The sequence below is a fragment of the Semicossyphus pulcher genome, unplaced genomic scaffold, assembly GCF_022749685.1.
Source record: "Semicossyphus pulcher isolate SPU_LCO1_2020_fin unplaced genomic scaffold, fSemPul1.0.p SCAF_25, whole genome shotgun sequence".
Lineage (NCBI taxonomy): Eukaryota > Metazoa > Chordata > Actinopteri > Labriformes > Labridae > Semicossyphus > Semicossyphus pulcher.
The window spans coordinates 7,541,529-7,554,547 of NW_027211699.1; the positions used below are offsets into that span (position 1 = coordinate 7,541,529).

The 13,019-nt window shown below is 45.4% G+C and overlaps 1 protein-coding gene across 1 annotated transcript in view; it reads left to right on the forward strand.

Annotated features, from left to right (window-relative positions):
- LOC138604076 (myosin-10-like) overlaps window positions 1–13,019 on the forward strand; it is a 65,609-nt gene that overhangs the window by 10,462 nt on the left and 42,128 nt on the right. Inside the window, exon 3 of the mRNA XM_069675912.1 lies at window positions 1,362–1,518. Within this exon, the coding sequence (XP_069532013.1) occupies window positions 1,362–1,518 (157 nt within the window). The remainder of the gene's footprint in view (window positions 1–1,361; window positions 1,519–13,019) is intronic.

Below are 13,019 nucleotides of genomic sequence, written 5' to 3' on the forward strand. Positions count from 1 at the left end.
ACCCCCCACTCTCCTCTCCCAGTATTTCCTGTCTCTCTTCACATTACCTCAGTATTATGACTCTTTTCCCTTTAAGAACCTACATGCCCACTTTCTTCTGATTGGCCAGCTCTCCAAAGCCTGCTGAGGCTGCACTTTGTGACGTCACAAAGTGCAGCATGTAGTAAAAACAGTGTGAAAGCTGGCGTTCACAGCAGCCTGCAGACTGAGCTGAGAAGCCTGTGGATTACTCCAACATACTCTTACCTACAGATTTAAAACTTCACCCACGTTTAGTCTGAACATCCAACATTGTAAACATTGTGAAACAGCATAATACCTCCTCTTTGAGGTCCATATTTTTGCTTACATATAGATAAAGTTCACATTCACTAAGCATGTGCTGTTAGCCTGCAAGCTGAGTCATGGTGGGAATTTGCGTGTGCCCTCTATGAACAGCCTAACATGCCAGTGATGAAAGACATACTAGTGGTGAGCAGCTCTTTCCCTGTGTCATCTATAGGGGGGAATGCAAAGCCCCTATAACATCTGCAGAATGAGAGTGAACCATCAGCAGGGCCTCGCGCTCATTCCTCAGCTGGCAGCAGAGCTGAGGAGCGCTCATACCTCACACTCTCTCATGGGGGACATCTTCAGGGCTAATTGCACCGCCAAATGCAACACCACAATCAGAAAGTGGGCTGAATGTTTGCAGTGGAAGCTATTTACTGCAACAAGAGAGCATCAAATATTCATGCAGTCTTGGTTCACATTGTGCTGTGTAAGATTTGAAGACACTATTAGGACTATCAGGGCCTTTTATTGCATCACAAGAGACAAGAGTCTGTTCAGTGTTTTATTAACCAGTCTGCTCTGTATCAGAGCAACACTGTCTGGATATCTGGGACGTGTGCTCCCGCAATTACCGTTTATCGCCATAGGTGGCGCCAAAGAGAACAAAACTGACATCTTTGAGATTAGCACTTTAATCTGTTTTTATATATCTTGAGAATGAAGTGATTCTGATAGGGTTGACCCTGGAAAGTTGATAGTCGAATCATCAGTCGAGAAGTCTACACACATTTTGTCCTTCAGCACTTTTGAGTTTTAGCTGCATCCTTGTGCACAGAGCTCTGCAGGCGCAGAAGCATGGCAGGCTTTAGTCTTTAAAAACACTGCAGCTCAAAACGACCTTTAGTGTTCGTTGTTTATGAGTTTCTTTCCAGCAGACAGAATATTCACAGATGTCTCATCCTCCTAAAAAACAAACAGGCTCTAGTAAAAACGGCCAAATCCGATGACACTGGCTGATTCTGATGCTGCTGCAGTTTTTCTTTGTGCTTTACTGTCTTTTAATGTGTCTTTTGTTTGCTTGATTCCAGACATACTCCGGCCTGTTCTGTGTGGTCATCAACCCCTACAAGAACCTGCCCATCTATTCAGAGAACATCATTGAGATGTACAGAGGGAAGAAGAGGCACGAGATGCCTCCACACATCTACGCCATCTCTGAATCGGCGTACCGCTGCATGCTTCAAGGTACGACACTGACCTTTATTTTGCTGTATTAACCTCCTTAACATCCCCCGTTGGTCTTTGCTGTAGCTGTATGAAAATGTAATGTGTCAGCATGTTGTCAGCAGTGTGAATTATTGTGTTGAACAGTTAAACTACAGGCTCAGGTGTTGCTCGGTGTGTTTCAGCTGTAAACCGAGGTGGCTGTTTTCGTGCCTCTTGGCAGGAGTTTAGCTCACTTGCAGGCGGCCGGGGTTTTCGGCTGCATAGCCCAGGAGATTAGTGTGTGAAGAAAGCGTGCGAAGTGTGTGAAAGTTCACAAGGTCACGGAGGATGTGACATCACTGATTATGTCTGAGTGGGGTCAAGTAGGAGAGCCACTATCTGGCATGTTTTCCAGCTGCATCACCAGGACTTAAGTGATAATGAAGGGTAATAAGAGGCTGTTAAACACCATCATCAGCACGGGGAACAGGATTAGGTATGCTGTGCTTATATAACTTCCTGGCTCTGTCTGCCACTTTCATCCAAAACATGAACTGATTTTGCACAACTGTAACTTTTGGAGATCAAACTCAGACATTCAGAGTGATTTCATTATTTAAGAAGGAGCCATTCGTCCTTATTTTGCATCTGCTCTTGGAGTTTTTAAAGAAAACTTTCCATAGCAATAAACAGCAGAGAGGTCTCTAAGCTCCTGATGGTGCGTCTGCTAGAGCTGATGTGTCACAGAGATGTAAAGAGAATGGGGATGAGAGAGACGTGGAGGCAAAGAGAGGGAGCAGGCTCAGCCTGCGTCTGTCTTCAGGTAGTCATTAACTTCACCTGCTGTAGGGTTCCATCCTGCACACAAACTGTTCAGACTGCTCATGAAGTGCACTCAAAAAGTTTAGCTTGTTACAGTTCATGTTTTAATCTCCCGTCAAATCAGCCTCCCTTACATATCCCAAAAGATTAAGTGATTAATGTACAATATGGAAGAATTGTGTCACTTATTATTAAAGCTCACACAGGTCTGTACCTTACTGTGTGTGCAGTATCAAGTTTATATCACAGCTTTATTGTGTACTTCATTTTCTTTGGTCTGTTTTGGACTCTGGATGCAGTTCTGATCACAAAGAAAACCCAACCAGAGCAATAAGAGTTTAAAAAAGACAAAGAGCTGGACATCACAGAAATCAACTGCGCTCATTCCTTTGGTCTTGTTCAGTTTGTCTCAGTCGGCAAATTTCAAGTTGGCTGCAGAGTTTGGACACAGTTTTTTGTATCGGAAGAAAAAAATTTAAACCAATAAAATCATCTTCAAGTCAATATTTTGACTTTAAAAGTGTAAGAAGTATCCGTGCAGAAAGCAGGATGATGTACAGCGGGCAGGTTAGAACATAAATAAACTCCTTCCTGTCGTTTACTCGATGTGTGCGTGCTTTTAAATTCAAACAAACTCTGCATCTGACTAAGTGATGAGCAGACCCTTTATCACAGTCTATCAGTGTTTAGTCAGCCTCTCTGCTGTGTGCATCACTGTCAGACTGTGAAACAACAGCATCACTTTCTCTCTTTCCTTTCCGTTAAATAGTGTTTCACTTCTTTGCTCACGTTGCCCTCGCCTTTTGTTTATCACAATACAAGCTGTGTGTCTGCTTTGATGTGACACTGTCCTTGATGGTCTGTTCGGATGGGATGCAGACATCTGTGCGTGTGTGATTGTCTCTCCATCAGATTATGTGCATGCAGAGTGCAAACTGACAATTCCATGGCTTTTTGCTGTCGTTTTATTCTGTTTTTACACATTTTATTTGGCATCTTGACGCAGAAATCGACAGGAAGTGATGTCAGAAGAAGGAGACGTCACAAAACATCGCAACCTGCATTAGATTTTTTAATTACCTGCAGTAAAATCAGACATTTTAGGCTGCAACAATTATAAAAAGCATTCTATGAGGCCACTGTCGCTTAAACCTCACTGAGTCACTCATTTCCTTGTGATTACACACCTATATGGCGCTCAGCATATGTTGCACACCCTAAATATAGCGTCACACAAACACACAAAGACTCACACACACACTCCTCCCAAACTATTATCACTATGCGAGGTGTTTGTCTGCATATGGGACGCCTCTCTTGTGACCCCTTTTCTCCCTGTCGGCCCCAGTTCATTCTTTAGTGACCGCTGTCCCTCACAAAGGGGGCGGGGCAAAGCAGCCTGTGGAATGAGGTCATCGCTGCCCCGGCTTTCCATACCATGCTGTGCTAAATTCTACGAGCTGAGTCATCGTCAGGTTGTCACAGCCGTCGGAGCAGAGCGTTACCCTGAGAGCCTGAGCCATGGATACCTGTGTGTGTTTGTGCAACCAAAAAAACCTTCCCCCGGGGGCTCAGATAGAGGTGGCACTTCCAGCAGCAATGAGGGGCTTTTGTGTGTGTTATTGACTTCCCCTCCTTCAGTCTATTTAATATGACTAATGTCGCGTTCAGGCCGAGAAAAGCGTTGTCCTTTAACGCTCTGAACTATCGTGATCTGTTCAGGATCTCCGACTGTTTTATAATTGCTTCTTTCTTCTCTCGGTGACAACAGCAGCTGGCATCTCTCATTCCCACCCTTCTCCGTGCAGTTTGCTCAGCCTTTCTTTTTCCTTTCTTCAAACCAGAATGTTCTGGCTTGGACGACACCAAAGAGGAAAATTCCCCACATCCTTCAAGGCATTTTGGTCGCCTTTCACTTAGCGAGAAAACCACAGCTCGGCTCGGAGCTTAGCGGTGGCTCAGTTTGCTTTGTTGCTTCCTTCTCCTGCTTTGATCAGGAGACACGGGAGGACAAGTGTGTTTAATGTCCACCTTCTCATCCCTCCATGTCAGGATGTAGCCAGGGTCGGCACGGTCAGGCCTCCCCCAAATCTTCCTGCTTCACTTCTCAACCAGTCAGACCAAAAGGCCTAGATTCCCCGTGTCTGTGGGTATTCTTTTGTGTTTGTTTGCTTTATTCACTTTGTCCATGGCCTGTTAACGGGTAGAAAACACCTCAGCGAGATCTGGTTTAAACAGCATGTGATAGTAACTAAAACATACATTTGCCTGCAGTGAGTGGAGGCCCTAAGCGAGTCCTAGGGAAAAAAAGATGGCTGCAAAAGTCCACAATATGTGGTCAAAGTTTGTTGGGATGAGCACCAGCGTTGCAGCCTCGGGAGGACAGAACGTAGCCCCAACCGATCGGTTATGAGGCTACTTTCTCTGTACAGTACAGCGCTAATGCTAGCAACATACCAGACCTTTACTTGCATTTAATGTGTCTGACTTTATTGGTACCTCCTTTGCATACAGGGGAGGTAATCCAGGTATTACATGCTGCATCTGGCCGTGAGAAAGAATAAAAGTGTTCCCAGGAAGAATCATGAGTCCCACTTTACATGAACGGCACATACTCCTAGATATGAGCTGTCTGTTATCCATCAGAGCAGAGAAGGAGATCTAGGAGGCAACACAGCAGTCAGAGAAGTGGAAAATGTCTTGGAACACAGAGAGCAGAGGGAGGGCCGTGCTGGGGGAGACCAGGGGGAGCAGAGAGGGAATGTTGAGTGTTGGAGGAGATACTGGGGGGGGTAAAGGGTTGAGCTGGGATAAAAGAGGGCAGAGACCCCTTCAGACACAATCATCAGGACTGGTACTAAAGATTTAAGAGTGAAGAGGAGCGAGAGAAGAAGGCAAGGGCGACTGAAAAGCAAGAGGCGGCCGACGGGACAGAGTTATGGGGGAAACAGAGCAGAGGGTACAGGGGAGAGGCAGAGGGGGTGGCCAGCATTGTGCCTCACAATAGGGGCTTTGTGCAGTGTGAAGGGGGCTGGGACCAGGGTGCTGTGTGTGTGTGTGTGTGTGTCTGTGTGTGTGAGGCCTGAAGCTGTAGGGCTCTTCCAGGGGGAAACGAGGCCTCTTGTTGGGGCAGCGAGGGCTGGAGAGGAGGGCTGGTGGAGACACACCCAGGGCATGAGTGACAAGACAGGTGTGGAGGGTCAATGGCAGTAGACTGTGTGTGTGTGTGTGTGTGTGTGTGTGTGTGTGTGTGTGTGTGTGTGTGTGTGTGTGTGTGTGTGTGTGTCAGTGTCAAGGTCTTCAAAAGGACTGTCTGTACATATTGAAGAGATGACGGTCAGACGAACGGGGAAGCCTGTTCAAACATCATGTTTGCATGAGTGTACACACACACACACACACACACACACACACACACATGGGTAGAAGTGTGTTGAATGGCAGACAGCTGTGGAGTTCATACAGGATATAATCATATTTCTGTTTGGGGGTGGAACATCACTTGTGATTTATGGTTCTACATGCAGACTCTTTCCTCCTGGCCGTGCCGATGGTCTGCAGAGCGGCCGTGTTCCAGCTGTCGTTCACGTGTTTGAGGCTGTTTGATGGAAGAAACCTGAATCTTGCTTTTTTTACAAACACACTTTAGATGTGACAGGATGATAGATTTTAGAGGCTTGGCTAAAATCATGAAGTATAAATGTAAAGAAGTCTAAAGCTACGTCATGCACATCTTCTGCATCGCTTATCGAGAGAATCAGTTTTACTTCGAGACTTAAAGTTCAGAGTGCTGTGAGTCTACATTAGGGCTGCAACTAATTATTTTGACAGTTGACAAGTCAGCGATTATTGAAACAATCAATCGACTAATCGGATAATGAATTGCACAGTGACTTTAGTTCTTATTTATCATCTTTAAATGTAGTTGGAGGTTCTTGTATGCTAACTAACAATAAAGACAATAAATACGAGTATTTCATTCAATAATGTCTTTTAGCAAACTCTGCTGCTGATTTAGCTCCTACTCATACAAAATATCAATCATAAATCAAGTTGTTGTTCATTTAAAATAAAGCACAAAGTGACAAATCAACTCCAGCGTGCCTCATCTTCCAATGCTTGCGCATTACCGACTGTACTCCCGTAATAAAGAAGCTTCACACATCCTGCAGGCGTTGAGGGTGAGATGTTCCCAGGCTTTAGAAGTTTGAGGACGCGATGGCGTTGCCATGTTTTGTTCACCTGTCGCTCCCTGGTCGCTGTCTTGCTCTCAGCAGAGATAGTAAGGATGCGAGATGGCTCACCCCTCAGCAAACTCAGCTCCGGAGAACGATGTTATCGCCGCGCACAGCATTAAAAACGCACGATTACGTAGCTGACTAATTATTGACAGTTATTAGTTGGGAATTAGTTTTGTCAAAATGACGATTTTGTCGTTGTTGCACCCATAGTTTACTTTACCATGATTTTAGCTCTGATTTTCCACTCACCTACAGTTTCTGGAAGTTGCCAACCAAAGCCGTGCATCATGGTAAAAACTAGCTAGTGCTATGTGTGAGTTCTTGGAGACGCCACCTAAGAGAGCTGCGCTGATTTGTCGCACACGCCTGCGACCTACCTATCAGGTTTTATATCCTGACCCTGTAGAAAAAACAGTCACTCAAATAACTTCACACAGATGTGCTTATGTTCCCTTTCATGGTAAACATCTGCAGAAGCAACGGAGGCATTTCAGCTCGAGACTTCCTTCATAATTAATGATAATAATCTGGGGTGTGACCCATATTTGATTCAATAAATAATCAAATATCTGTGAGTCCAAAGCCTGTCGAGTGAATTAGCTTTGATCAACATCAGTGACGTCGAAGACACGAGGCGAGGGAAATATCAGGGGGAGGAGTCACAACTTCTGCATTGAACATTTTTTCTCTTCCTTCCTCCTTTTTTTCCTGCAAATTAGCGCATAAGCTGCTTTGATAGCTCGCTTCTTGCATCCATTATCGAGGATAAAACTCCGGTCTCGCGCCTGCTCTGGCATCTTTTACCTCATCTCTTCCTGCTTGTATTCACATAGTTTGGAGACCAGACAGACTTCAGGAATCTTCCTTGTAAAATGTCTGGTAATGTGCGGCCCCCGTCAACTCATCAGTGCAAGATTCTGACAACTTTTAATGCTGTTTTTAAGCACATCTGTTTAACTTGTGTGTGTTAAACATGTGTAAGCAATAGTCTACAGTCTTAGCTGCCATGACGCCATGTCCTGACCTGTTGTGGTATCCGTGTTTCTGCGTGAGTCTCAGACATGGTCATAAAACGTAGAGAGGCTGTGAGGAGATGATTTAAGGTATCTGTCATGTATCGCCCTCGTTCTTTGAAAGTGTTGTCATGACCGACGGATAACATCGATACCAGAAGCCTCAGCGGGACAGATCGAGTTACCTGACTGATGCTGTTACTGCCATCTCACTGATACCCATAACCTCGCCGACCTGCAGGAGGCCGGGGGGAGAGAGCTGCGCCGCTACATGTCACTCTGTTTAAGGAGATACTGACGACATGTGTGCATTTATTCATCTGTCAACTGGTCGCAATTTAACTCAAAACTGTGACCTAGTTTTACTTTAATTATCACACAAACTCTTCGCTGTTGTTTCCCTGACGCAGCCTCCCCTCTGTGACTGAACCCCTGCTCCCCTCTCTGTGTCTGGATTCCTGCGGGGGCTCTAAAGCTCAGCGCAGTGATATTAGCGGTGCTAGCGTAAACACACATGAAAACAGGCTCGTCCTGTTGGATTACGGCGGGCCTAGCCATCACAAAGAGCTACTGTGGGGCACACAAGCCACCCGACGGCTGCCATCTGCAATCCATTACATTGCCAAAAACTCTCACTGCTTCCCGTCCCCTTTCATTGGCTCAGAGGCAACACCCAGCAGCACCAGGCTAATTTTACTCTCCTGGTTAGCATGCTGCTGTACGGCACAAACAAAACAAAATAGTGCATCTAAATATAGTGTTGTACATATCCCAAGCTAGAGAAGTGTGCTAAATCCATCATTGACCTCTGAGCAGCAGTAGTGATTATGTGTGTTATGCATCAATGGGACCCTTATCAGGTAATCCTTGCTGACAGGGACACGGAGGAGATGAGGTGTGACAGCAGCAGGCGAGCAGAGAGTCGCGCACGGTGCTTCGCAGGAGTTGTTTCCAGGCAGATGTGATGACAAGTAGAGAAAGAATTTCATTGTGTTGAAGATCATATATTTGTAGAAGAGTGACGACTTATTTCAACACCTTTGGCTGCTTAAATTTCAAGATCTGTGTTTGACTAAAACACAGCTAATTTCACCCATCCCAACAGTCGGAGGAGAAAATCCTCCTGTTCAGTGAATTCACGGTGATGCCCTCAGGCCGGCTCTTTGTAGCACCCCTCAGGAAAACAAACCGCTTTTCTAAGTTCTTCCTTCCGTCTGCTTTCAGGCTGTTTAAACCTCGACCGTAGTTACCTGGAATAAACGTTTCACTGTGATTATTTGTTCTTGTTCGGGCTCATGCACATGTCTGGTCTGTAGTAACAGAATATAATGTGCAATGCATCCTAGAACGCCTCATTTACTTCTTTTTTTTTAATGACTTAAATATTTTACTGTATGAAATTTTATCCCTCGTGTGAGTCATCAGGCATCAGGGCCAGACGAGGGTGCCAGCTTGCATCTCTGACTGTGTATTATTTATTTCTTATCTCAGACAAACTTCTGATGCTGCTGGTGTGAATGTACGTATGTTCTGGGTGGACTGTGAAAACTGAAAATGCCCTTTGGGATAAATAAAGATGTCTGAATGTGAATCAGAAAAATCAGAAGCTAATTGGGCGCATGTTTTGTGGTAATGTGAGGGGTTAAAAGATCAGCTGTCAGACTCATGAACTATAATGAAATTAAGACTTTATACTGTAGGTCGGATGAAGAAAATAAAACTGTGTTTATGTTGATCAGTTAGAGGCTAGTCAGTTTGAGATATCAAAAAGTCCTGGATCCTACATTTCCCATAATGCAATCTTTCATAAGAGCTAAATTCCCACTTCTTCAGTCTGTAGTGCAGTTCTCCAGCCTGAGCTACTATCAGGGTTATTCTTTTTTCTGCTGCCTTTATCAGACGGGACGGCTGAAGACAGACAGGAAACACGGGGAGAAGAGAGAGGGCAACGACACGCAGCAAAGGGCAGAGGGCAGGAGTCGAACCTGCGACCGCTGCGTCGATGATTGTAGCCTCTGCAGACAGGGCTCTCACTCCACCCACTGAGCCAAACCAGCGCCGCCCCGCCCAGAGCGAATTCATACCTAGTTGTGTCTTTCCATGAAGTTCCAATAGTGTGAATAATGAGGGCTGTTACATGTGTCTGTGCAGCTGTCACACCAGTGCAGGTCTGCTTTTAATCAGGACAAATTAACATCTTTGAAGTGTCAGCAGTAAATTGTTAAATCATTTTAATTCCACCTTCAGATATTTGGGCTCTTAGCTCAAACACCTTTGAGTTGCTGCGATGCACTTTTCTGCACATATGGACATGTGCCACCGCTGAGTGACTCACCAGCTCAACTGTACTGCTGTTGAAGCAGCTGCCAGTTAGGCATTCACAGGCATTCACAGATACCAACAGAGGGGCAGAGAGCCATAGCTGACTGGCCATTTGCGTCGACCGATCTGTGTGTGTTTGTGTGTGTGTGTTTGTGTGCTGGAATTCTGATGCCCCTGGTCTCCCTCCCTGCCAGCACTGGGGCCTCTTGGGCGTGGAGCAGGCGTTGTTTTCAGCAGGCCGGCGGTGCGACTGAAGTGACGCTGAGGGGAAACGAGCGGCAGGAGTGGGGGGTCCAAATGTCTGTTTTTAGGGTTATTAGCTGACGTGCGTCATCATTAAACACACATGATACAGCCCCCCTTTGAGCCAATGAGTAACAAAAATGTCCCTCTGTACACTCTTAGGGTGAGACGCATCATTTTCACGCAACAGCGAATGAACAAATGGGTGGAGACGGTCCTAAACCCCGCTGGCAGTCACAGGATGTCCCCCCGAGCATCTGGCACAAGTGAGAGAGTAGCTCAGTTTGGGGATTTAGTCGATTTAGAACGGTACAGCCAAAGGGTGTGGTGGGAAGGCCGCAGATAGAGGAACGAGCAGGGGAACATGGAGATAGCGAAGGGAACGATCAGACAAAGAGGGAGAGAGCAGATACGGGAGCTTATACAGCAGCTATAAATAACGTCATGTCGTCCGCCGACATACTTGCAGATGAAATCCTAAAGTGTGTTTCAGGACTTCTGATTCAGTTCGGCTGCTGGCAGCTGAGATCACAGACAGAAATAGATGTTCATCACGGGTTCGTGAAAGTCCCCAGCCTCTCGGAAATGACAGCAGAGTGTGAGGGACCACCTGAGAGTGTGTGTGGAGATAGAGAGAGATCCAACACACACACACACACAAAGGCTGAGATAAAGCTCATCGTTTCCTTCAGCTGCTTCTCTTACAGCCTGAGAGGGTGAATCTTGGCTTCCTTGACACAGAGGACTAAACGTGTGGTTGTCAAATATCATCGTGAAAGAGGACATTTTTGAATCAGACAGGGGGAGATGAAGTTATCGAGCTTTTGGTAACGAGTTAGATGAGAAAGGAGTCTGCGCTGATTGTATGGCAACTGCTCCCAGCCAAAATACAGTCTGCCACTTAAACAACCCACATTAATTTCCTCTTGATACCTCAGTATGTAATCTCTGTAAACAGACTCTACATCTGAATACAGAATCTGTAGTCGAGGGACATCTTCAGGGTTCTGGTTTCCATTTATACCAGGTCTTATCGTCCACTGGTGTTTCAGTGGGATTTGGCTGTATGCAGGAAAACGGTCATGGAGAGCAAAAGAAGCTGAACACATCTGCTGTAATGCCATCAGCTATCATCTGAGGATGTTTCAGCTTTTACTTAAATTATAATCATAAAGAGACATCTGCATATAAGTGCAAATAACAGCCCGGTCGTAGGCGTCGTCTCTCAACTCCAACTTAATTCTCACTTTTTGCCAGTCGGTCTGTAAACAATGCAGCGCACAGAAAAGGGATACAAGCAGCCATGTATTCTCATTTACTGTCATCCTGTCTATTGATTACAACATTCTGGTCTTCTGTTCAAACAGAGGTCGAGAAATTTCTTGGCGTTAGAAGTGTATTACATCCCAAACTATGTCTTCTCTGTGTTAGCTCCATGTCGGGTCAAAAGGCAAACTTGTTCGGTATCGAGCTGCACGCCTTTCAATCCTGTGTGTTTGGCTTGATGTACATCCACCTACATTATCAATTTGGATACCCCCTTACGAGGGATGTTTGTATTTGTTTTAAAAACTGTATGTATTCATGCCTGGACAGCAGTAGCAGTATAAGAAGCCTCGCCTTTATATCTTATCTAAATAAATAACCGCTAGCCCCCAAACATTGGCCGTTTCTTCCCGAAGCTTTATCCTCATCAGATGAGAGTGAATGGGCTCCGAGATTGGTTCCAATGAAGGAAAAAACAAGGCAGAAGTTATTAAGTATGTTTTAGAGATGCTGGTTGTCTTTGTGTTATGCTAAGCTAGCCGTTCAGCTGGCTACAGAGCCATACATGAGCTGATATGATACACACAGTACGTCTCAAACATGACAAGAGAGTATGGCGTCTATATTTCATGTAGCACTAACAATATGAACTACTCCTTTAAAAAACACAGACAGAACACAACAGGAGCCAAGAGTTTACAGACAATACAGACGGCAATACGTTTCCCAGAAGCCTTTAATATAACAACCCAACCAGGTCAAATATTCACTGTATGAATCCCTCCAAATGTCTGATGTATATTGGCAGGCTTTGGTAACAGAGATGGGATTTAACAGTTCAAACAGTCTGCTTAAGAACAGCGTCACACACACATGGATCTTTATGAGCCTCCTGTGTGTTAAATCCAGCTTCATGTGCTGTGCGCTGGTGTTTGGCTTGTAAGGCCTGTGTGATACGGTCTGAGCTGGACTCCACAGAGACCCTTCAGACAGGCTCTTGGAGCCTTTCCCTCTTTAAGTCCCACAAAGCACATTTTTCAGATGCTTCTGACACAGGGGTGAAATGGGAAAAGTCTGGGAGGGAAAAGAGGGGTATCGAGATAGATGGAGCGATTGCAGAGTTCGGTATGTGTGAGAGAGAGGTACAGAGGACCATGTGTTTCTCATGGAGAGGTGCTGGCCCGAGTGGTAAACATTCTTGGGATAATTAGAAGAGTCTTTGAAATCTAATATGTCGATTCCCCTGCATTAACTGTAGTTCATGTCTGCTGCCCTGAAGATATGTGCCAGATATATGGCAGCATAGCAGACAGACAACGTGTGAATGGATATCCACAGCTCAGCTTCCCATCGGGTGAGTGGGATATAACATGTAGATAGGGTAGCAGTGAGGTAGTTGTTCTGCCTGTAGCTCCTGCTATCAGTGATAAAGACAAGAGACATTGAACAGAGGACATACAAACACACAGAGTGCAGACGTAATCGACCCTTTGGTTAATTAATTAACGTATTTCCATCCATCCATTATCTATAGCGCTTATCCTGTTCGGGGTCACGGGGGGGGCTGGAGTCTATAGGCGGGGTACACCCTGGACTGGTCACCAGTCAATCACAGGGCTGACACATAGAGACA